A 26,979-nucleotide genomic window follows, 5' to 3' on the forward strand; every position below is an offset into this window, starting at 1 on the left:
CAGAAGAGCCAAGTTCAATTAGAGGAGCAGCATGTCCTCTCACCTGCTACTTCTGGAAGAAGCCTCATCTTTACCCCTTGAGTAACAGCCCCACACTGGAGGCCAGGCAGATTACTTAACCTTTAGCCTTCTTTCAACCACAGATTAATTGTACACACATGCATAACAAATGTAAGATTTTACTGCTTTGTAAATGACAGCATTAACTCCCTGAATGAAATCTGACCTATGGCAACATGGCACAGCATCACCCTGGGACAACTGAGCCAAAGCAGCTCATGGTCCAGCCCCATTACTCAGTGTGCTGCCATCACACGCAGCAGTGATGTAAAGGAGAGAGGCCAACCACACCTGCAAGGGCCAATCTGCCTGGGATAACAACAGGGCTCCAACAATCACCCAACAGCCCAAAGGGAGCTGCTGTGACCAGGTTAACCCAAGGTCAGAGGGTAGCAAAGAACAACTTGATTACACAAGTAAATATTTACCTGCACGACAATAAATGTGTGCCACACACCAAGAGAACTGGTAGTATGAAAAAAACGCTGGTATCAGCCAAAGAGGAGGAAGAGATGTGAATAAAGACTAACTAATGGACTGGATCAAGGGTAGGTCCCACTTACAGGAAAGGAGGTTTCCTTCCCCTTCCCTTTAGCTCCCCTTTCTGAGAGAGCACAAGTAATGGAGAACTAACAGCATATATGATGAACACATTTTCAGTTACAAAGCACTTGACATCTCATTTCCCTTCCAAAATACTGACAGACAGCAAGCCAGGACCTCTGTGCTAAGCACAGCACTGCAGCCAGCAAGCACCAGAGCTGTGGCACATAAGGCAGATGGGAGCAATGAGCCACAGCCCAGCTCCCACAGCCGCTCTGGGTCACAGCTCCTAAACAAGCACCACGTGCTTAAAGGGCATTTCAAATGACCTGGAGAACTACCTGGTTAATTTTTCTCCACTCATCACAGAGCTCAAAAAGCAGATTAACATGTAACTAGGATACACCTGAATTTCAGATTTTTGGTTATAAACCAAATTTTCCAGTATGACAGGACAAAATGTTTCATAATTGAACAAGACATTACTATTGTTTTACATCTTTTACTTTGAAGAATATCTTCCATTTTCATTATAAAGAATGGACAGGAACACACACTGTCCAAGATTTAAAAATCTTTATTACCTCCTTTGATTTTTTGCTTCCTCTCACAGAACATTAAAAGTTTTAAATTTCAGCTTAAGCACTGAAAAAAAAAAAAAAAAAGGCATTCTGTTCAAAGGTAGTTAATTACACTTATAACTTCCAGGGAAAACTTGTCTAATTTTCTTATAAATCTGTATTTCCAACTGTGCTACAAAATTGTTAAAGAGCATTCACCATGTAGTAGCAAACTCAGCACTGTAAGAAACAAGAGTGTAAGAAAAGTAGGTAGTCCCTTAACCCCAATGGGTACCTTTACCACAAACAGTAACCAACACTGAGTAGGTAGCATGCTGCCCAAGCACTGAGATATGTGACAGGCTACATAAGCACACCCCTGGATCAAACAGCAACAATGACAAAATTAGACACACCATATTATACAAGTCTAATCACTAATAAAATCAAGTAATGAAAACAAGAACAACTTTTGCATCCTTCTCTCCTTTTAGTACCAGGCAGCAATTTTTGTGCTTTATGTACAGTGAGTTTTTCTATTTCTGTTCCACTGCTAGCCACAGAACTCACCCTGCCACCAGCACAGAATTCTTCTCCAAAGTACGCTGAAAAGTTACACCGCAGAAAGGATCATCATAATAAAAGGGATAATGAAAGAGTAAAAGATTCCTAAATACTGAGATATGGGCATGAAGAAATGTTTGTTCTTTTCTAAGACCCTTACTGCTCAGACCCCTGCTGTCTTTTAACTCCAAATTCACTCCAGTCATTTCTACAGACTGGACAGGAAGAAGGCATGAATTCAGGGTGTCCAATCAGAGCCCTCAAAGATCTGATGGACTGGTCCATAAGATATTGAAGACCTTTCTCTATCAAACCAGCAAACCACCTGGGCTAAACAGTCACAACCGGAGTCACCTTCCTGAAGTCTTGGCCTGCCATGGAAACAAACAATTCCGGATGAATCTCTGCATGGAGCTGTGGACACTGGTGTTATGAATGTTCAGATTCATCAGCTGGTCGCCTCTGTGAACAGCAAGGATGACAGTGAACAGCACTACCATAACACCAATGTGTTACTTTCTGTATGATACAGGAAAAACCACTCCACAGGCTTAGCATATTATTTCTTGTCAGAGCAGCAGACTCACATAAACGAGGTCTTTCAAAAAGATGGAGGTGTGGGACTGAAGGCCAGCAAGAAGAAATGGTACATAACCTTCAGCTACAGCATCAAGAACACAGGCATGTGCTACAGGACACAGCTACACACAATGCGATGATCTGGTCTGTTCCCATTGGGGTCTAAGCAAAAAGAGATGACACAAAAGAGCACGGATTTTAAGATCAAGCCACATTTCCAGGAACTAATAATGAGGCCAAGATAAAGGAGGCAGTGCCAAGTCTCATCAGAGACTCTACAGAATGCACCTAGCCCTCCTCTCCTGACAGAAGTCTCTTTTAGAGAAAGAAGAAAAGCAGCAGCAAATGAAAATCCTTCCAACCTTCACACAAGCCTGCATAAAAGACCGTAACATTTTTCTCTCCAGTAGGAGAGAAAAAGCATCAGAGGAAAGTACTGTGGTACTCTGCAAGACACCTGGAACATACCACATGGTGGCAATGGGGTAGAAGATGCTAATTATTAAAGAAAATCAGAACTAAGATGGCAATTTCATTAAGACCCTTAGAAGTAGTAGTGCCAAATCTAGGTGAAACAGTGTAGAGGAGCTGCCCCCACTCTGCTTAAAAATATATGTGATCATGAAAAGATTGTGACTAACTCCCATATGGGATCCTGTGGATGCCAAGAATAATAGATAAATATTAGTTAAATAAATAGTTAAATATTAGTTAAATAAATAATAAATAAATAAATAAATAATAGTTAAATAATGCCGGAAGAGGCTCCAAGGAGGGTGTTAACCTAAACCTCTGCCACACAACTCACTAGGTGGGATGCAGCTGCACACAGTCTGAACTTTGAGGTCAGTTCCTGTAAAGCTATAAAATCAAGAGTGCCAGTTGAGAAGTCAATGACTGCGGACAGGTACAGATCCTGAAGTAGCAAGACATCCATCTAAAGGAAACTGCACTAGCACAGGAACTTTTCACATCTTACTGTGGGCTGAGGAAGACGCAAGAAAGCCAAAATATATTCTCTGCTGACATCCATGAAGACACAAAGTTCTCCAGCTTCAGTAAGAGACACTCTGCTCTGTAAAGACTTGCATGGACAAGTAGAGACAGAACTACTTGTGCAGTAGTGAAGGCACTGTGGTGGTCACAAGCACCAGAACACTGTACAGCTGCCTATTAAAAGAATGCAATGTCCTACAGTTCCAAATCAAATTATTTTAAATATCATTATCAGCTGCCAGTGGCATAAGCCAACCAACCAACAAGACACGCAGCTGTTCAAAGGTACGTAACTTACCCTTTATCAAGGTACAAACCCCCAAAATAATTCCTAATTGATCCAGTTTCAACAGCTGTAAATTCCCCTTCCCCCCACTTTCAAATACAGTTTATCGACTGGGACATCACAACTGTACCTTTTCTGCCTTTTTGTCAGAGATGTCTTGTTTTTCTAGAACTGCCATGCTCTCCTTCAGGTTTTTCACTATGTCTGCAGGAGACTTGTGGGACTTGCCAAAGGGGAATGGCATGATTGCAAACCACAAGGTATTCCTTCTATGGCTCCTGCTTCACCTGGAAAAGAAGAAAGAAAGTACATCAAAAATAGACACTTGAGCTCTGTACAACACCACAAACAAAGATCAAGATAGAGCAGGAAAGGTATTCATACATGGAATAATGATCCTTGACAGCTGAACTAGACCTTGCCATGACAAACTTAAATTCTTGTATTTTTAATTCTTTTAAAACACAAGATACAGAATCTAAGAACTCACATTAAGATCATCATCTTGTGCTTCAGGAGCAAATTAAAGAGTACATTAACTACATCCAAAGCCACATACTGCACACTTGCCCCATATGGGCAAGACTTACAAGGATCAATTATTCCAATTAATACTGTCAAGCAAAATGCTGTCTTACATGAGGTGTTTGACACACAGGTCCTCATGTCTCAGGGGCTCTGCAAAGACTGTCCAGGTATGTGCTTTTACCCAGATTCATTCCATAATGAATTTGCAAATGCAAAGCAGACCCCAAAGTCTGCGCCTTCATGCACTACGAACATGAAGCAGGCGAGGCTACAGACAGCAGCCTATTCCTGTCAAAACACCTGGCATGTCCTGGCATTTTTGCATCAGTAGTAATACTGAAATACAGTCTCACCCTCACACATTTTATGGGAAATAAAATTTGTCACCCAGCAGGGATATACACAGCACTTGAAAGCATTAAAACCAACACCTGATGTGTATCTTTCTTAAAAAGATAAAACATGTCTTACAGGAAAAATTTCCCTTCCCTAAATCTGTCTCTTGAATCCAAATACATTTATTCTTCTGTATATTTACATGTATTTACTTTTACACATACACAGATATATACTCTCTTCTGTGTACAAAATACAAAAGGACTAATGGAATGAGTGAGTGTACTGAAGCTTTTGTTACTAAACACATACACTGACATTTAAACAATAATAAAACCTTCTTACAAGTGAATTCCATAAAGCATACTTCTACAACTCTAATCTAGACAGAAAAGAACAGGAAATCCTCCATTAAAAATGCTGACAGTGCTACTGCTGCTAGACACAAAAGACAGCTGAAGCTGGCAGAGCAGAGCAGAGCCTGCACTGTCACTCCAAAGAAGGGGTATTACCCTGAAAGTTGAATTTCTATCTCCCTGCAATGCCTGCCTAGTTAGTAACAAGTCAACTATAACCAGTACGTTAAAGTTTCTTATTTGACACGATGCACTTTGCTCCTTGATTAAAATACCAGCTCATCCACCAGGAACTCCAAAACGTTACTCCTGATCTTATTCAATAGAGTTTTAATCAGGGATTAAAAATCCCAATGTAATGCTATTTTTGAGTTATTTTTATTTTTAAAACAAATAAGCTTGGCTGGCCCAAGTGCAACAATTTAGAGGGTAAGAACAGAAGAACTTGGATTTTTAGCCAAGTAAATTTCCATAAATAGAAATTTCAGGTAATCAGTTACAGAAATCATACGTTCTCTGTTTCATGCCTGCAACTGACTTAACCCATCTGATAAAAAGCATAAGGTAGGTAGTTTTTAATTAGATTCCTTTCAGATAAGAGTATCACCAGGAAGGTTGAAACAAGACCTTCCACTAGCCATTTCCAATCTTTAACAGATCACAAGGACTTTCTGTGGCATTTATTTTGTAGTATGTGTCATTACAGTAATTGCTCATTCACAATCTGCACAAAGAAGGGGCTGTAACACTGAAATTACAAATGCAGGAGATAAAAAGAGATCAAAAAGTGCTCACAGGTCATTCCTTAGACAGGAGAATTTTATGCCTCAAACTTTATCACATCTAATGGAACAGAAACCTACAATTAAGAAAAGCACCAGTACTTACTGTTATTTAATGAAAATACAATGGCATTTAAAACAATATTTAAGGGAAATTATGGTATTTTCACACAGGATTTTTTTTCCTAGACAGTGTGAAAATAAGCACAATTTCCCCACAACATACATGACATACCTCGAGCATCACAGCAACAATTTTAAATGTTCTCTGTATCTCTCCCTTTGATTACTACTTCTGCCAAATTAGGATGAGCCCTGAAAACGAATCTGAATTCTTTCATGTTTGCATATCATCACTGATAATAATAGTATTTAACAACTACTCTGCCTATTCATTCTGGAAGACTGTTACACCCATATAACAGAGAAGGGCTGGCTCAAGAAATTGCCAGTCTTAATTCCTTGGATTATCCATTCAAACAGAAGCAAATCCACTAGGAATCAAAACAGGTAAGAGAACAAAAATGTATGGAACCACAAAATTTGGTATGACAGCAATATACAAAGAAAATAAATCAAACCAAAGAAAACAGCTCTGCACACTCATTTTCTGGATCAGAACTATGCTACTGCTAAAGTCTGAAAGACTACATGGACAACACACAACCTATGGAAGCACAGGATAATGATAAACACTGTCCTCATGTGTGCCCAATATCTAGGTTTGCAAAACTTGATTTGCCTCTAAACAGTGCTCAATTTTTTTTTTAAATTAACAATAGTCTATAGCTTTGATTTATTCATGAGACCTTCCAGGTAAATCAGATCCACATACACGCATACTCAAGTCATACACAAGCTTCACTCTATGTACTAGCACATCTAGTAGAAAATAATCAATTAGTAACAGCTCACTACCATACATTTATATTAAACATTTTCTCCCAATCCAGGTAAATTCCTGCATGAATCTCTCAAAAGCAATTTAGAAAAATCAGGAATGACTGTCAGCACCACTAAGAAGGAAATCTACGTCCTTGATTACTGAAGGTGACATTTTGCTTCAAGGTACTTCTTTTATTATATAAAATGGAATAAATACACTATTTATGCCATTACAGTTTTATTACTGGAAGGAATGCAATGGCACTGCTGGGAACATCATCTGGGGCCTCAAGACTGAAGATCCCACAAACCCTGAAGCAAAATTCTGTTACTAAAAAACCTGTGTCACATCCTGCCAAAAAAAAAAAAAAAAAAAAAAAAAAAAGGCAGGAGCAGTTCTTTGCCTCTCAAAGCTGTACTTCATGCAGGAGAACATAGGCTGTTCCTTTTTCAGCCCAGCAAAACTACCCCCAGCAGCCCTCTGTGCACAATAGACAATGACAACATCTGTGTGGGATCGGAAAGAGCTGCCACCAGTCACATCTGCAACACAAGAAAAAAAAGGGAACAACATCAAATGACATTTTCTGCAAGTAAGAATAGGCCTTACGTCATGTCAAATGATAACTGATTCACAATACTAGCACCTGGTTGCCTTGCAAATTCAGGATAAAACATTGATTGTGGCTAAACAAAGGATCATAGGATTCCTGAAGAGTTAAATTGCAACAAGCACATGGACAGCTCTGTGCTCTGCTGGGCTGCTTTGCTTTATCTTCCCTTCCCAGAGACCTCACCTTCATCCATTTGTTAAGAGACCATGAACAGTATTATACAAACCTCAGGCTTTCTCAGGCATGCATTTTATTTCACCAGTATTCCAGCATGCCAAAGGTAACAAAATTTAAGGCCCTCAAAGCACTGGGGTCACAGCCACAATTAGAAATCTGAAGTAATGTTATCAATCCCAATGGACCATCAAACAACAATATGGCACACAGCCAAACACCCAGAGATTTAAGTTCCACTGACACACCAGGCACACTGGGACATTTGGGCTTTTGTGATAACCAGAGATAGTAGCCCTACTGTTTCAGATAGTATATAACTTCCAGCTCTGTCAATGCACCATGCATCCATGCTGTTTGCCTTATCTATAAGGCTTTGTATTTTTTTATTTGCTGGATTGACCACACAACCAATAATGTCCAATTGAAATCTAATGCATTCCATATGTAAGATTTTAAAGTGTTTGCTGAGTTAAAAAAACACAGCATTTCCCTGTGAGGACAACCCTCCTGCAGAAAAAAAAAAAGCCACAGGAACGAATACAGAAGCATGATAAACAAATTCCTTTCCTTTAATTAATTTACATTCTCTAAAGAATAGATACACTAGCCCAGACTATGGTCTCTCATGTAGCTGAGCTTTTTTTATTTGAAGGGTCAGAAAATATGCTACCTCTATAACAGAAGTGTGTGCCACTGTTTAAAACCTGATTACTTAATAGTAGAAGTGTTTTTTTCTGTTGTAGGAAGTATGCGTTTGTTAGTGTGAGATGTATGCATTGCTATTTTCAGAACAATATTGGTACAAGAAATAATACAATTACACTCCTGACTGTACTAACACGTGTAGAGTTACTCCACAGACTAATGAATTACTGGCACCAGTCTCACCAGCACAGACTTTTAAAGGGAAGAAGGGAAAGAGATTTAAATGAACTGAAAGGCATACTAGCAGCATAAGCAAGGACACAAAGGTGAACTCAAACCTTTCTACTTTAGACATACCATGAATTTACCACAACATGAAGTTTAAACTTTTTTTCTCTTCTCTATATATTTATGTATAATCCATAAATAAAGCATCATTTAAGTATTCACACATATTCCTGCTCCAGAAAGCAAAACCACCATCTATCCCCATGCAAAATGCTACTTAACTAATGTACAAAACCGCTACATTTCCCAATTTTGTGAAACAACAGGTGCAGTGAACTCAATCCTTATTCTATTATGGCCCTCACCATTTAATTGTACTATATTAAGTCCTCAGATGCATCTTGCTGCCTTGTTTACACACCAAGAGTTTAAGATGACTGCTTTTGCAAGCTCCTAATGAGGAAAAGAGAAGGAAAAAACCCTTCAGCTATTTCCTGGCTGCAACTGCACATGTTAAAAAAATCCAAGCCTAGTGAGAAAGCCCATGTAACATCTATTTAATGTGCACATAAGACAGAAACTGCTACAGATCAAACAAAACCAACATAATTTTAGTAAGGCCAAATAATTACCAGTAAGGTTCTCCACAGCAGAAGAGTCAACCCTGGAGCTGGCCACTGCTGATGGGGAGGTCCCATTCCCCCTCTGCTCCCAGCACCACACTCCTTCCCCTTGTTTTATGCCAGGGGCCAGCTGACCCATCCATGAGCTGAGCCACTCATGAAGCTACCAGAAAACTGACACGTAAAAGGAAAATAAACAATGAATAGTGTAGGGAATGTAGAAAAAACACCCCTTTGAGCACCAAGTAGTTGTCAATCAGCTCCCTCATCTCCCAGTCTTGCCATAAGAGCACCTCATGGTAAGGCTGGAGCCAAATCAACAGCAAGACTGGAGGGGCAAGGTCGCTTTTCCATTAGTTATTTTGAGGAGCCTAATATCTGTCTGAGTGCCCAGTATGCTGACTGAACCAACCAAAATGGCAGAAGACAAAGCCAACAAACACGAGAGACAATAAATAAAAATAAAATTTCGGAAAAGTTTTTAAGACAAACCAGTACAAAATACCCTGAGCTGTGAGCTAGACCAAGCCCACGGAAGGGAGGAGGAGAGGGCGGAGGCAGTCAAGAGGGAAGGGCACACCCGCTTCGCCTCCTCCTCCAGGTAGAGGGAAGCTGCCAACCCCTATCCTGAAACCATATCATGTGTCGATTACCTTCCACAGTGCTAATAACACACAGGAGAATGCCTTAAGCAAATACACTTAAATAAACTAATGAGTCTACAAAGGCAAAATACCTAGTTTCACAATAAACAGTCGGGGCTGCACTGTATGTGGATTTTTAATTGACAATTTATCAGTCTATTACTGACAAAATATGCTGCATCTTGCTAAAAAGGGGCATGTTATTATTAAAAAAATACAACGCAGTGAGTTCATGTTTGTCTTGATAGACCTGATTTCCCTCAGAACCCACTCTTTTGCTGTATGCTTCTTGGATTAACAGGGATCATTAAACCAGTATAGAAAACAATAACATAAATCAGTTTTCTTCAGGTGTAATTGCTACAAGCAGCTGTTAGCTCAGCTAGAATTCACCACTGTGAAGTCTGGTTAGAGCGATAAAACCAGAAACACATCGAGAAATTATGCATTTTTAAAAGCACTGTCTCACTCTCAGACATGCCCAGCATCCCAAAGGAAGACTGACAGCCATGCCTTTGATCCACGAACCATTTTTATGCAAGCTACCATGCTCCTTGGGAAAAAATAAATAAATTTGAGTACTTCAAAGCCAGAAGCAGGCACCTTATTAGCTATTCAACCCTCTTGTACAAGATTACGAAATTTCACCACTTATCAGAGTATTTAGGCAGACCTAAGTTCCTGCCTGTACTTTTTCTAAGTGCGGTTTGTGAGCAGAGCAGCCCTGCCCCAGACACGTGCAACAGCAGCAGCATGGCAGGACAGCAGCCACTGTGCCACTGTGAAGCATCTGGAATACTGCTGCCAGCTCATCACTGCTAATTTCTGGCTACAGCACAGCTTCCTGAAAGGCCTTACCACTTCTAATTGCACAAGTGTAGTTGACCGAGGGCAGCATCCATCATTTCCTTCAGTGTATTATTTAAATTGAGTACGCACATTCCTCATTAAAACATTCTTGCACATTTTTCATATGCTGTGTTCTACTACATCTTTCAATATCCTCATTCTGGATATATGGTTTCCCACTAGATTAAAAAAATTTCCAGAGCTTCAGTATTGTACCAAAGCAATTCTTTACTTTTCTTTTTGATATGTTAAACAAATTGAAACACGACAGCCTCTCATCCAAAATATGTGTTTAAGTAGCACAGTTTATTAATACAAGCTCACCTGCAAAACTTTCCTATCACAAAGGAAATGAGATGAATAAAGAGCCGGAGTCACACCTCAATGTGTTTCAGGGCCCCAGCATGAACTCTTCAGTATAACCATGGCTTTCCATGGCAAAGCATGCCATTACCAGAATGGCTGTGGTTGTAAATGGTAATTACTGGCACTACCAACTGGCAAAATTCAAGAGTATAGTCCAGGTCTAAGGCATTTTTGCTATCCTCTAAATACTTCCATACACCTTTTCAGTATGTCTTTCAACGTAACTTTAAAATGCAAATAGAAGAATTACACCAAGTGTCTCTCAGGTAAGAAGTAAAACTACTGACAAACTGAATAGCTAAAGCAATCAATGATCTGTTTGGATGTGTTGTGATAATTTTGTGAGGAACATAATTCATACATACAAGTTTTCTTGAAGGACAGGCATGTTCACCTCATACTTGGCATGTCCCACCCACCACTGAACACTAGTATCTTTCTTAAAATTCACTATTAACTTGTTCTATCAAGTCTGCAGAACACAAAAGCTTTAATGTGACTCAAAAGCAGTTTCACAACTCTGCATCACAGAATTATTTGTGGTGTGACCCACTTAAAGATTAAAATGGAAAAAAATTCCTCTCTTTAAAAATGGCAACTTAATTCAGGGAAAAATGAAAATCATGAAGAAAAAAATTCCCTCCTGTAACACAGAAGAACCGTGAAGTGAACAAAAAAAATTAATTCAATGGATTCAGGGGAAAAAAAGGGTAAAATTGGAAAACAAATTTCTACATAGAAATGAAATTAATAATGTGACATAGCTTCTTACTTTCTGAAAATTTCAAAGCAATAAAAATGCCTGGCAGTTCAGAGCCCTGCTTGTTTCTTTAGCACCAAATGCCAACTGATTCCTTTCATTAATCAGGCTTCTCTCCTGCCATTCAATTAATTCACTGATCCTTCTGCCTCTTCAAGAGCCTACTTCTCCAGCAGACACCTGCACCAGGCTGGACAAAGACAAGGGCAGCTACTGCCATTAGGCTCCACTAGCTCACTGCAGCCTCCTAAAACTACATTATACTTTTTGACTTGTACATTATTATATTCATTGCAGTTTAACACACAGCTACAGAAACATCAAGTAGAAGCTGCTTTTAAATAGTATTGCTGATTTTAAGGGGCTTCAGAGATCCAGCATAAGCAGAAAAGCTTGTTAATACTAATGCTTAGAATCTGAAATCCCAGCCTGTCTCCATGTTGAAGGAAATCTTATGACTCAGCTTCTTTCCCTGGTGTACTGTTTAGAGTTACCCCACCCATCCATTTCCCCACAAACCTTACTGCTATACTGCAATATAGTATACAGACAGGCATGTAAATGCCTCACCCATTCCTTGGTAAGCATATTTAAAAATTAATTACATTTCACCACAAAAAGCAACTACTATCTCTAGCACACTGTGCACAAAAACCAAAGAACTTACCTGAAGCTTCAAGAAAAGTTGTCAGACAATATGCCCACTTCTGCCCAGGTAGAAGCCGAAATAATTTTCTCATAACCTGGTATTACAGTCAATCCCCTGTTGGCTCAGTTGCCCATAGTGCATCATCACAAACCCCAGAATACTTGTTACATGACAAAAAATGCTGCAATTCTGTACGTGCCATTCTACCCACCCCTGGAAGCAAAAATGCAAAGCAAGAGTCTCCTTTGTAACTATTTCTAGTTCTTTGTATATATTAATCCCATTCCCTTCCAGAGGTTCTCCCTGTACCAGATTTCTGATATACATGTAAGGGTCAATTTTGAGAGTGAAGTAGTGACAAAAGTGGAGGCAGAAGGACACATTTCTGATTTATTTCACATCATGAAATATGGCCTAGAGTTCACACATTCCAATAGCTCAAATCAGCTGTCTGAGTGTGAGAAACCACCCAGGTGACGGACAGGAAACCCCACCAGCACCAGAACATCAGCATTTAGCCTGAACCAGAAAGCTGGTGCAATGAGCAGGGGGAAAACAGATCATTTCAAATGCAAGCTGGTTATGTAAGGAAGGAGGATGAGAATCCCAAGTACCAGCACAAGGGAAGTGCATGTGCGCTTTCAGGGCATTTTGTTTTGAACAGAAGTTGAGAACAATAAAACTGCAAGAATACTCGGGTCTGGGACTGCTCCAGCCACAATCCTCTAAGGCACAATTTTCTTTAGAGAATATTCTCTCAAACAAAAACCTACACTCACAGTAAAGCCATTCTCTAGTAGCACAAATAATGAAGCTAGGAAAAAAAATCAAAATTAATAAAGTATTTAGCCAAATACAATTTCAGTAAGAAGTGTGCCACTTTTAAAACTAACTTTAAAGAAATTCAACAATATTTTTCCCATGGTTTCTTTACTTTCTTTGGAGACCATATTCTGTGGCCTGCTAGAAATTGCTAATGCTCAACCTAAGTTTATCAAAGTTCAACACAACATAGCTCTTCATCTAATTTACCTTAAGATCAACAGATCTTTAACAAACATAACCTACAAAAGAGTAAGATTACTTAAAGAATAACAATATTAAAGCATTAAGATTATGAGCAGTAAAACAGTGACCTTGACATTGCTCAGGAACATCCTAAAAACATTGACTTAGGAACTGGGAAGAAAGGAGTATCCCTCTTCCCATAGTGATTACTACTGGCCCCTGCCATAGGCAGCATGGAATTAACTCCATCCATCTCTGCTTTGACACACTCTACATGTGAAGGTTTCCCTTCCAAAATAATCCATTTGGGAGTTCACAATTAAAGACTCTTTATGTTAGACTACTGTGGAGTTCGCCTCAGTTCCCTAGGCTTTACAAATCAGCTGGGATGACACGCAATCAAGCACAGCTCAACTACTCGGGGTTCACTTTTGTGCATCAGCATGGTAGAACTACGGCTGAAACTGAAACACAACAGGCACAGCAAGCTGTGCTGCAAAGAGCTGGTCACGCTCCTGGTCACACTCCACAGAGGTGACTGAGACCACAGCTGACTCCTCAATTCTGCTACTGTTACCTCTACTGCGAGATCTCAGTAGTGTGATACAAAGATTAAAATGCAAATCATTGGGAGATCAATTCTCATTAATCCAAGCTGACTCTCGCTACATGAAACCAGCACAATTTGGTGCATGATCCAATGATGCCTTTTCCTGGTCTTAAAATCAAGAATGAAACACAGTTAGAAGGGAAAAAGGGGTTTTACCTTGGTATTTATTTCAAGGATCTTTAGGTGCACCACATCCAGGTGGAATATCCGAAATGCACACCGCAATGCACACACACGATAGATTGGGTATACCATTATCTACAAAAGGGAGTTCCTGACAAATAACCTATGGGAGTTACGTACTGAGTCTCAGAGAAAGCAGGAGAGGGCAATCAATAAACGACTGAGAATCATGACACCACCATTACTGGGTTTCTTTTCCCTCTAGTTCATTACATCCTCATTCAGTAAAGGAAAATAGTTGTTCACAGCTTTTTCCCTTAAATTATCTCTTACCTACTACACTAGGAGCTGAAGTACAGGCAGTATCTGAGCTGATCCACAGGTCATTATCCATCTGACAAATTTGCTTTCTGTCACACTATTTTTTTTTTTTTTTTTTTGCCATGGTCCCTAGCACTTAAAACACAGTTTTGCTGACAATACAAAGGGTTTACTGACACAGCTCTGCTGGCAAATCCTACCAGTGCAGATACAGCTTAGATTAGTAAAAACCACAACCTCTGACCATGATAACTGCAACTGTGCTAGGGCTTTACTGGTTAAGTACTTTTATAAAGAGTGCTCTTTCCTTCACACTGCCAGCCAGCATCAGTACACCATCAATCAAGTGTCCAATTTTCCCAAGTTAGCTGTGTGGAGGTGCCTTTTAGTACAGAACTCTCACACAGCTCATCCTCAGACAAAATTCCCTGCTTCCTCTGAAGTATGCTGTACCAAGGACAATGTGGCAAATGGGAACACATCACTAAGAACAGCAAAATCAGAGGGTAGCCAGAAGAAATTTTTCCCCTAACTACTCAAGACCAAGAATTAATTTTGGGCATCACCTGAAAGACAGAACAACTCAATGCATTACAGGCCACAGCACATCAGTGATATTCAGACACACATCTATCTCACCGCTATCAAGACACCAGAGTGTTTGCAAGAAATAAACTCATGAGAAGCAGCTGGCTGAAATGCAGCCTGATATCCAGGGTTCGGGAAAGAGATAACACTTTGATAATGTATTATACCCCACAAGAAGTGGTGCTCCTCAGGGGTCACAACTGGACTGGCACTGTTCGGATGTGTGTCAGCAACATGGACAGTGGGACTGAGCACACCCTCAGCAAGGGTTGCTGATCACATCAAGCTGTGTGGTGCAGCCAGCACGCTGGAGGGAAGGGATGCCACCCACAGGGTCTGGACAAGCTTGAGACATGGGCTCATGCAAACCTTATGAAGCTCAACAAGGCCAACTGCAAGATCCTGTATGTCGGACAGGGCAATCCCGAGCACAAACACAGTCTGGGCAGAGAATGGATTGAGAGCATCCCTGCCCAGAAGGACTTCGGGGTGGTGATTCATGAGAAGCTCAACATGACATGGCAACGTGCACTGTAGCCCAGAAAGCCATCCATGTCCTGGGCTGCATCACAAGCAACGTGGCCAGCAGGGTAAGGGAGGGGATTCTGTCCCTCTACTCCATGCTGGTGAGACCCCACCTGCAGTGCTGCACCCAGCTCTGAGGCCCCCAGCTTATACGGAACATGGACCTGCTGAAGCGAGTCCAGAGGAGGCCATAAAGATGATCAGAGGACTGGAGCAACTCTGCAGTGGAGACAGGCTGAGAGCCACAGTTGTTCAGACTGGAGAAGAGAAGGCTCTGGGGAGACCTTAAAGTACCTTCCAGTCCCCAAAGGGGCTACAAGAGAGCTGCAGAAGGGCTTTTGAAAAGGGGGGATGGCTTCAAACTGAAAGTAGTCAGGGTTGGATTAGGTATTAGGAATTAATTCTTCCCTGTGAGGGTGCTGAGGCCCTGGCACAGGTTGCCCAGGGAAGCTGTGGATGCCCCATCCCTGCAAGTGTCCAAGGCCGGGCTGGATGGGGCTCTGAGCAATCTGGTCTGGTGAAAGCTGTCCCTGCCCAAGGCAGGGGGGCTGGAGCTGGACAGTCTTTACGGTCCTTTCCCAATCCAAACCATTCAATGATTCTATGATAAAACTATGTCCCTTTTCAACTAAACAACAAACCATTACTGAATTGGTGATCAGATTTTGTGCCAAGATAACAAACAAGCAAGCAGAAAAACTAGACCTTAAAGGATAATTCACTCCATTCTCCCAAGAGCCAGCCATTGCAATACAGAAATTTCACATAAATAATTTCAACATCACAATATACCTTAAGTGGTGGTAGAAAAGTGTACTTTGCACAGTTCCCCTAAAGCACCTCTCTTTCTTCTGCCGGTTTAAATGTTTGGTCTAAATCTTCAAAGTCAACTAATGGATTCAACTCCTGATACATAAACCACACCACATCTCAACTGCCAAGATAGGTGTGTTCCTTTGGGGCAAGGCAGATCACAGAGCACAGAAAGATACCTTTAAGAGCAGAGATGATGCCTCCCAGGATTAAGAGAACTATGCAAGTCACAAACCTTTAGGAGAGATGAAGTGAGAGTCATAACATTTAACACGATGCCATTGTATTTTCCTTTTGTAGATTTTGAGGTAGAGGGAGAAGAGTTTCAGCTAACCCATGAACTCCATGTTATGAAATGCTCGGCAGCACAGGAATCAAAAAGGGGCAATGATCTAGACTGCTCCCAAAATGTGCTCAAGCTCTTGCCATGGCAACCTAATTAAGAGTCGTCTGATGACTCACAAGACACCAGTCCAAAGATTGATGTTACAGAAGGATACTTCAGCATACACACTCTGAAAATCCAGCTGTTCCTGAAAAACCCAGGTCAAAATCCTTACCCCTCCTGACACCACCTGAGAGTTTCAGTTACTCAACGTTATTGCATATTAATGAAAACAGAAGATAAACAATGTGTCAGACGTCTGTGATGATCTATCAGCTATGCTGATACACACTACTTTTCATCTGTCTTTCTCTTTTTGGGGACACTTGAGTTCTCTTTCCAAGTAGACCATATTACGCTAAGCAAACTTCTCTGCTGCCATCACAGTAACAAATACAAGAAAGTAACCACCTTGGAACACAGGCTGAAAGTCTTCATAAAAAGTTTAACATTCAAATTTATTCCAGCCAAAACTCACAAGATAGTACACCTTATGGTTCCTGCTTGCTTTTGACCAAAAGTTTCAAAAAGCATGTTTGCGTTTAAAGAAAAAGGAGGCTGGAGGGAATACCACAGCAGAAGGACACCCTTCCAAAAGAAAGATTTCCCAACTGATTTGACTTCAAAGCAACTCGCCGTAGCTGCCGTAGATAGGACTCTCCAAGGCAGAAGAGCCCTGAGGCTTCACAAATATAACTGAAACCAGCACTGTTGATATGCCCTATTACAGGAGTCAGCACCTCTCCTGAAACACACAGACAGGCCCTCAAATGAAAAACTGGCTGAGAGCTACCTGTCTACAGACAGCAAGTGAAAAACAAGGTTTGGAACAAGAAGTGACTAATGTGACTAATATTAGATCAACTAACATGGTGGGAAGCACCTCTGAGGGACAGTTCCCTTAATTAATCTGCTAAGAAGAGCTGGACTGAAAAGGGAACTATCAAATTGGTTCACAATACTAAAATAAAGAGCTTCCAATTTTCCTCTAATGCAATTACTGTGCAATGCTACCAAGAGAAACTTGAACACTACAAAAGAAGTTTCCATCTCTACAAGTTTACCCAAGGAATGATCACACATCATGTCTGAAATGACTGAAAAAAATATTCTGAAGGACAGTAATTCTTCTAAAGGTCTGACACCAAGCTCAGGTAGAAATACTTGCATTTTAGCTGATACCTACACTCCTAACATTGTGCATTTTTACTTATTTCAGCTATGTCAGTATCCTGTCAGTATCCTTAGGGCTATGTGGATGAACAAAACAAACACCCCACAACCCTCAAAATTATAAATTGGTGCAACAGATTCACATAATTTTATTAAATTAGGGATTATAAAAATTACTTAAATAGGAGTTTACAACAGTACAATGTCATCAGTTTCTGTATCACTAAGAGGCTTCAATCAAACAAGAGCTCTATAAACAATCAGTCAAGAAATCAAAATTCACATCCTCAATAAACTCCAGTTATTAAAAAACTTTAACTGTTTTTTTTAAAAAAACCTCTTTTCTACGCTGAAAGACTTCTTCTAATTACAAGGGTGAGTCAAAAGAAACCATAACTCTCCCAAAAAAGTCTATATTGCAGTTCCATTTTTAACACTAAAACTAATCAATGTATTAAGAAAATGCTAAATTTAAGAAGAAAGTAAGGTTATGCTTTTAAGAGTCTGGTTTAAAACTACAGGCTAAAGGTTTGACTGCAGTCAAAATGGACTCTTATGAACTCTAAGATAACAAAAGAATCACAGAATGGTTTGGCTTGGAAAGGACTAGACTAGGCTGCTCAGAGCCCCATCCAACCTGGCCCTGAGCACTACCAGGGACGGGGCACCCACAGCTGAACATCCCCAGCTCTCTCAGCCTGTCTCCACTGCAGAGGTGCTCCACCCTCTGACCATCCTCTGGCCTCCTCTGGACTCTCCAGGAGGTCCACATCCTTCTTATACTGGGGGCCTCAGAGCCGGATGCAGCGCTACAGGTGAGGTCTCATGAGAGCAGAGGGGCAGAATCCCCTCCCTCGCCCTGCTGCCCTCACTGCTTGTGATGCAGCCCATAAACTGTAATGCAACCTCTACATTCCCTGAAAATTACAAAAATAAAAAGGCAGGCAGTGACAATTTTGGCATCTGACCAACCATCCATTAGAAACAGAGGTAAATAAGGGGATTTCACAGAATTCAGATGTCTTGAAATCTGTAAAAATAATTCTTCACTACTAAGCCAAACAAGATTTAAATAAACAATGTGAGAGACACTGTAATTTATGGATTTTCAAACTATCCCTTTTAGCTCCTAAAATATACATTTTAATTTTCCCTTCACAGTCATTTTGAAATTAGTTTAGCTTGGCTATCTAATTTAGGGACTTGCTCAAGATCTGGATTTTCTGAGGTTTTGTATAAATCTCAGAGGCATCAATCCACAACACTGAAAGTTAGAGTACCATAATGAATACAAGTGACAAGCTGTAGAAACTTCTGCTGTACTTACTAACATTTCTCAATGCCTGTTAGTAATTCTGAAAGTTAAAAATAGCCTATTTAGAGAGAAAAGCTTCTGTATTTCTGGCCAACAATCATTCTCCTTGTTCACTAAAGAGCTCAAGAACAGCTACTTCTGAAACACAGATTTGACATTTCTTCCTAGATTTGATACTGTTAAGTCCCCAACCTGCATAAACATGAGGAGTGACTGCCAGTGCTAAAGGGAGAGCAGAACTACTCTTCAGACTCCACTCCAACAACTCTGAGACCTTACCCAATACAGTTCCTAAGGGAAGCAAAGAGTCTTGCATGGTCAGCCTCATAGCAAGATACGAATCCATCTTTGTTGGATCTAAACTATAAATCCAGGCCCATATGGCTGTTAACATTTTTTTATTTTTACACATCTACACACACATATAAGTTCCCAAACAAGAAGGAAAACTCACTAAACAGAGTTTATTTCTCTTTCAGAGAGGAAAAAAAAAATGTATATAATGGCAGGAAGTAATAACTACGATCACAAATTAAGAAGTTGGGGAGTTGCAGGCTGTTTGGTTTTTCCAGGTTAAAAGAATGAAGAAAATAGACATGCAATTCTCTCACAGAACTTAAAACTTTAAATACACTCATAAGTCTGTCAGCATGCACAAATGCCCTGAAGTTTTTGTGACTTTTTGGGAAAATATTCCATAACCCTGTAATGAAGAGGCTCTTTTGGATCTAATGATGTTAAACCCATCACCACAACTCATGAGTTAAGGGTAACACCAGTCAGACAGCACAGCTATGCCAGGACTCTGCCCAAAATGCTCTGTGAATGGATGCAGTTCCTAAGTGAAAAACTGTTTACTCCTGCTCCACCCTATTACAGAGTTAGCAGAGTTTGGATATTGCTCAATGTCAATTACAGACATAAAACGGAACTATGTTAGTCAATTCTGATGAGTCAATCTACTGCTTTTCTTAGAGATTACGAATCTAAATAATCACCTCCAGAACAGCACTTGTTTAGCCAACACAGACTATTTTCAAGAAGCTGTCTTTGCTGTCAATCATTACCTCTGTAATTCATGGAAAAAGACTATTTGCCCTGGTGAGTAGAGCTTGTGTTTGCTTTTGATCATATTTTAAGAAAAGCTGAACTTCTCAAGTTCATATTTGAACCCTCAAACCCAACAGCCAACACTTGATTTAAGGTTTTCCAAATATCTCAATTATTTGAGTTTTCCCCAGTTGTATTTTTTTAAGAGAAGCCTTCATTCATTTCACTGACAAACTATACTAGACTACAAAAAAGGAAAAATTCCATAGGAACTTTTCCTTTTTTAAAAGCTGGAAAGCAGGCAACAAGGCAGAGGGCAGCAAAACCAGGTCCCTCAGACAAGACTCCCAAGTACTGCCTCAGGCAGCAGAATCCTATCCCAAATCTTCCTTTCTCATTAGGCAACACATAACCCAGGTGCCTAACATGGTCACTGCTGAGTGTTCATCCTCTTCTGGAAGCCCAAAATGAGATTCCAAGACTAACAACCAATATCACAGCAGCAGTTCAGGTGCCTGATGGACAAACACCACTGTGAATGCCCTAAAACAGCACAGCTGGTCTCCAACTGCCCTTTCGGAAAATCACAAACCTCTAGAGCAGGTGCCTTGGAGTATCTAAAATAAAACTAGATATCTATGCTTAGGCAACTGAATTTCACATCACAAATGAGTGTCACTGGAAAAAAAGTTTAGAAAGTGCGTGTTTCTCAAGTACTCCACCAGACAACACACACAACAATCACACACTCAGAGGAGGAAATTCTCTGTGCTTAAGCATCATTCCCTGAAAAAAGGGGGGAGAAGCACCATGCTGCTGAAGAACACTGTGAAATGTACTGTCATTAGTATCTCTGAACCAAAGAAAAACCCCCAAGGACCTGGATCCTCCTGTCTTCTGAGAACTGAGTTTTACTCAGTAAAGCAAAAGACCAAATACACTGCAACTAAACAAGTACATTCAAAGGATGTATGTGCACTGAGCTCAACAAACCTGGAACCAATTGCATAAACTTTTTGTACCAAATCAGTATAAGTGAAGCAAGGTTTGGGATATTTGCTAATTTCTGAGAGATTAACTTTGCTTTCTCAACATTTGTCTAATATAGCACCAAGCATATACAAAGTCTTTATCAAGAATCGTGCCTCAAGTGACCTCCTCCAAGATATCTCTTTAAATTCTCCTGAGAAGTTTCTCTATCACTACCCAACACCAGTCAGAAGAAACTTAGGACTTGAATAGCAGGTGTGACGGGTTAGAAGAACCATACATTCATAAACTGTGTGGGAGAGACTGCTCAGGCATCACTGTGTTACACTCAGTGCATGTCTGCATCACTAAGGTCTCTTTTACAATAAAACCCCCCTCATTTTCTTTGCTAAATTTTTCCACCTCTGTGAACAGACTTTGCTTTTGCTTATTTTTTGTCTATACATGATATTCAATAAAGTCATAATGTTATGTGGTGGTAATTTTATAAATGATTGCAATACATCAAAGAAAAAAAAAATCTTCTGACATCTATGAAAAGGAGTATCATCTGCCAGAGCAGTAACTTCACATGTTACAGTCAAAAGTAAAATATAATGACACAAATAACTTTTGCCTCATTTCTACAAGTGTAGCAAAACCTCCTGAAACTGCTTACCCGGGGGAAGAGCTCAGAGCTTCCACTGCAGCAGGATGCTCTGAATGTGTGTGATCAGCACACACATCTACCACTCCATACAAGGTATCACTCATAACTCAGTGTCTACAGACTTTTTCCCAAAGCAAGCTCCTCGGCAGATGAGCTGAGAAGCTGCTGTGGCTCTGAATGAATATTTGGAAAAATATATCCATCCATGAGAAGTTTCCCAGGTGCACTCTTGGCCAGGAAAGTAAAGAGAAAATGACAGAGAAAGTTGCACAGTTGAAGCAACACTGGCTGCAAGAGCTGGCTGGGGTGTCAGAGGGACCTTCTACAACTCTCTGTGCAAGTGCCTTTCCTCCCAAATCTATGCACTGCCATGCTTTACTCAAAAGTCAGTAAATAATCAAAGAAAACTCTTCAGAAAGGTATTTCTTCAGATGTCAAGCTCTTTGTCTGGGCAGCTCTAGCAGCCAGAAAAAGATCACGCATTCCACGTTTCTGGAAATGCTTCCCCATTTTTTTCATTCTATGTTTTAACACAGATAAACTTCACAGGAGATAAGGCATTTCATACGAGTGACTGAACATAAGTACTGTTCTCACAGTCACACACATTCAACTCCCTGAAAAGCTGACAAATTAATTCTATTTAATTTATAGCCAAGTTCTATCTTAGCTATTTTTAAGTTTCATGTTTCAAATCTTGCAGGGTTTCCAGTTAAATTTATAGTTACATTCTCTTAGTAAGAAAAAACAATTTGTTATCAATACTGACTAAAAAAAAAAATACACAACAGGGCAAGGATCAAAAGCAGCAGAACAATTTTTCACTGATGCAGCCATTTCCCACACTTGGCAGTATACCTGAATGTTTTAAAACATCCAATGTTTTTAACATTTAAGTAGTAACTCATAAATATCTTCATCTAAAGATGTTTGTGAACCTAGAAAAACATCTTAAACTAATACTACAGTTCTCTACTAATTATAACTCACCAATTTTTGAACTGTCTTGCTATATTTAACCTTTTGGTGATGAATTCTCTGAGTGTTTGAAGGGGAGGGAAGGATTACAGAGGAAACGGATCTTTAGAAAGGATCTTGGAATTTAACTACAAGTAGCAGAATTTCAATAAACAGAAAGATTAGCTACAACATTCAGTAATACCCCCAGAATTTTATGCCCTTGTGGATAGGCTTAATATTTGCTTTTTTTTAGCAAATTTGAAATCAACAGTCAGGAACTTTTTTTAGGATCTTTTGATTATATCAAACATAGCTAGAATACTCAGACCACGGGAGTTAGAAAGCAAACTGCAGTTGTTTATTTAAACCTAAGCAATTTACTTCCTAAATTAACACTGTCTGAAAAAAAGAGGCCATGAAGACTGTTGAGGAATGACCGCAGTTATTCCTGTAAACACACAGAATTTTGTCTGCTTCTAGTTTGGTTCAATCCTGAATTCAAGCCTTTATAAGGAGTATTTAAATAGGGGCAAATGAATGTGTTATTTTATCACAAGGTGCAATAAGGAAAGCACATAAATCTGCTCAGGCTAAAGAAAGACCAAACTCACATGACACCAGTGTAAGCCTTAGGTACTCCTGATCGTGCATTTAACAGCCCAGCTCAAGTCCTTTAAAATAATTCAAGACAGCCTCATCTTCTAATTTAACCTTTGTGTTTGCACTTGGGGGGTGGGGAGGGATCTCAGCATAAAGTTTCACCTTCTCACTGCAGACATTCAGCTTCCTTTTGGCTCACACCTCTGCACCTCGTGGTGCCAGAAGCATGGTATTGAGAGAAAACATGGGCAAAGAGAGAACTAAACACACAAAATTTCAACTGTACAATGCAGAAATTATAGTATTTGAAAAATATTCAACTCACATTTTTGCTTTGCACATTATTTACATAAATAGCTGCAGGCTGTTGTGGAACTATTAATTTTGAAGGAACAGATGAGTCAAATCTTATTTTTGATAGGTAACTGCAAGATGCCTCCAATTAGACAAAGATAATCATACTTTAATAGCTGCTCTTGTAATTAAACCATATTACACAGCGTCACAAGTACAGAAAAGCAGGGCCAGAAGCCCCCTGCTTCAAAGCAGCACCAGCTATTAGAGTACCTTTCTGAAACTCTACCAAAAAAACCCATCATTTTAGCAAGCGTCTAGAGCATGTACAGAGATTATCAGCTTTCAGAAATATTTTACACAAAAAATTAGGCTGCAAGAAATTCATGTAAAAAATCCACAAAAACTCAACAAAGAAATAATTCAGAAGGAAAGACACTGGCCAGTAATCCTCATATTCACCAAAATGCCATAAAAAAACCTTAGCAAGTGTAGCACGTACAGGGTAACAGTCAAGTCTCATTCAACTACCAGCCATTAATTAATAAGAGCTACATTAGCTTCCACGATAGAATGCAAAATAGATACCATTCCCTCCTGAATACACCAATCAAGGAATTCCAAGAGGTGCAGTTTTAATATTATCACACCCCACTGGGAATATACATTTGTCTGGGCTTGATAATACCCAAAGAGCATAATTATCTCTCAAAGACATACTGTCACAAAGTATTACTCAACTGCTGCTTTTATTTAGTCTCCTTTATTTGTAAATACATATATTTTTAAAAGTATTAATCCTGTTTTGTAATTCCCCACCTACAACCATGCGTTCAATGCACACAGAACACATCAAAATTTCAGAACTCTGTGTCAACATAAAGAAGAGAATGTAATTAAACTTAAGGGAAAAAAAATCAATGCTGTCAGTGTTCAGAAAAATTCAGCAGCATGCTAGTCCATATGTACAAACTCACATTCCAAGATTTTATGCTGCTTGGTCCCAACACCACCAGACACGATCCCCTCCTGTCCCAAGGTACTTCTGTGTGACCAATGAAAGCCCCAACAACAGGTATTTTACACTACAAATGAGATCCACATTAAATACAAATAAATTTAAGCCATGTGCATCCTAGCTGGCTGACCCAATAGTTTCCCACACTACAGGAAAACCATGAAGCTAACTGTGAAATACAATATTCTTACAACATCGAGTCCATGGCAGACAGAAACCTACCAAGACACCATCATGCCACTTATAGATCACATTAGCTGCCAATTTCTACAGGACAACTGAAAAGAACAAAAAATCAAGTTACTCCTGAGCCCAGAACAGGTACCATGCTTATTCTACTTCACAAAATATTTCTTGGCCTTTTTTCTATCCCTGCAGTTAAAGGCATGTGCCACATCAACGGGTGTTAGGTCATAGCTATTAATTAAAGGTACACAGTGTTTCAAATAGTAAAAATCTATTATTTAAAAGCTTTGATACCAAGGTGCAAGCTCAAGATGTTAAATTTCCTCTGACTACATGAGCTGTAGGTGTTAAAAAGGAAGACACACTTCCTGATGAACCACACTGCTAAGAGTCTTGAATTAACCGTTTCTGACAGGTGAGTTTAAAAAAAACCCACGTGCAGGCAAAACTTTACAACATTTTGATGTTAACTAAATTTCATTTCTGACCTACACTGAAACTGTTCTTCCACGCATTGTTATTTGCCTCACTGAAACTGAAGAGCCTAGGTCATGTAATTTAATCTTTGACTCATCATGCAAATTAAATCACACCATTCCCACAAGACAGCATATAGGTTTTAAATAAATCCTCGGCACCTACATGATCCCTCACCAAAAATTAAAATTTAAAAAATTTTAAAAACACCAAACCGGATACATCCTAGTTTCAATACCAGCAGCATTCCACGGATTTGCAGGCAAAAAAACAATGGCAAAACTTTTCTTACTCTATAGAACAGAGAGATCACGCTCTGTTAGCTGTCTGTAGGGCAGTCTGCAAAGAAAATAGGCTCTCAGCAGCCCTCACGCACAGCTACTGCTGCGGAGGCCTATCGGGGCTACCACCAGGAACAACAATTGTAGGAAGAGGCCTCAGACCCGGACCCCGAGAGGCCGCGTAAGGCAGTGCCGGCTCCACACCGCCGGCCACTTCGTGCAGCCAAGGCCGTAACAAAGAGCGGTGGTCGCCGGGAGCGCCCCCGGCCCTGCCCCGCTCTGCCGGGACAGGCGCTGCCCCTCCGCCCTCCTCGGGAGCGGCCCGGACGCTGCGGTTCGCTCCGGGGCGAGCCGTGCGCGGCTTTACGTTGATCGTTCCCCGGGGTCGGCGTCTGAGGAGCTCGGGGACCGGGGCGCTGCCGCACGGGAAGCGCAGCCCTGGCCGTGCCCTTCCCCTCGGGCTGCCCGGCCGTGCCACACGGCACCCCCGGAGCAGCGGCTGCGATCCCCGGACCTGCCCTCTGCCCAGGCCGGCAGGACTCGGCCGGTCCCTGCCAGCGCCGAGCGGGGAAACGGGCCCGGAGCGCGACGGGCACCGGCCGGGCCGCGCTACCCGCGGCCCGCAGGGCACGGCCCGGCCCCGCGTCGGACAATGCCCACGGCTCTCGCCCCCCACGACCCCGGCCTCCCCAGTACCTGTGCGTCCGGCGGGCCCCGCCCGCCCGGTGGCGGCTCTCAGCTCCGGCGCTGCGGCTGCGGCAGAGGCGGCGCGGCCCCGGCTCGCCCGGCCCGTCCCCCCCGCCCCGCGCTCCGCGGCGTCGCACCGGCCCGGCCCGGCCCTCCCGCCCGCGCTTCCGCCCGCGCCTGCCCCACAGCGCCCCCCGCCGGCGGGGAGGACCAAGGGCGCCGCCCGCGCCTAGCGGCCCCGAGCCTTCCCCACGTTTTCGTTCTTTCCTCGTTTTATTGTTCACGGTGCTTTTTATCATTATTAGAGTCACAGAGCCACCAAGGGTGGAAGACACCTTTCGGGTCATCCGGTCCAACCATCCACCCAGCACTGCCACTGTACCACTGAGCCACTAACACATCACTCAGCACCAGGTCCAGACGCCTCTTGAGCACCTCCGGGAGTGGGGACTCCACCACCTCCCTGGCAACCTGTTCTGATGCCTGACCTCCCAAGCAGGGAAAAATATGTTTCTAATATTTAATCTGAATCTCCCGCCTCAGCTTAAAGCCATTTCCTCTGGTCCTCTCACTGCAGACATGGCAGAAGAGGCTGGCCCCATCTCACTACAGCCTCCTGCCAGGGAGTTGTACAGAGCAAGGAGGTCCCTCCGGAGCTCCTGGAGACTAAACAACCCCAGTTCCCTCAGCCACTCCTCGTAAGACAAGTTTTCTAAGCCTCTCACAACTCTAGGTGCCCTTTGCTGGACACACTCCAGCACCTCAATGTCCTTTCTTAAGTGAGGGGCCCAAACCTGTGCACAGAACTCGAGGTGCAACCTATTCCTTTATTCTTTATTAGTAGTTAAGAGTCTTTGTAATTATTATTTAAGTTCTATTTATTGGTATTTATTTGT

The 26,979-nt window shown here is 41.2% G+C and overlaps 1 protein-coding gene across 2 annotated transcripts in view; it reads right to left on the reverse strand.

The window, feature by feature from the left end:
* The window catches only part of CAB39 (calcium binding protein 39), a 42,641-nt gene extending 16,452 nt beyond the window's left edge, over nucleotides 1-26,189 (reverse strand). Inside the window, exons 1-2 of one of the 2 annotated variants that reach the window (XM_032119674.1) lie at nucleotides 26,093-26,189; nucleotides 3,719-3,875 (exon numbers count right to left, since the gene is read on the reverse strand). In XM_032119674.1, the coding sequence (XP_031975565.1) occupies nucleotides 3,719-3,832 (114 nt within the window). In that variant the 5' untranslated portion in view covers nucleotides 3,833-3,875; nucleotides 26,093-26,189. Of the gene's footprint in view, nucleotides 1-3,718; nucleotides 3,876-8,771; nucleotides 8,851-26,092 lie in introns of those variants that run through there. The other variant, XM_032119675.1, reaches the window with a different exon arrangement.
* Between the last annotated feature and the right edge of the window lie 790 nt (nucleotides 26,190-26,979).

Source organism: Corvus moneduloides, chromosome 10 (assembly GCF_009650955.1).
Source record: "Corvus moneduloides isolate bCorMon1 chromosome 10, bCorMon1.pri, whole genome shotgun sequence".
Taxonomy (NCBI): domain Eukaryota; kingdom Metazoa; phylum Chordata; class Aves; order Passeriformes; family Corvidae; genus Corvus; species Corvus moneduloides.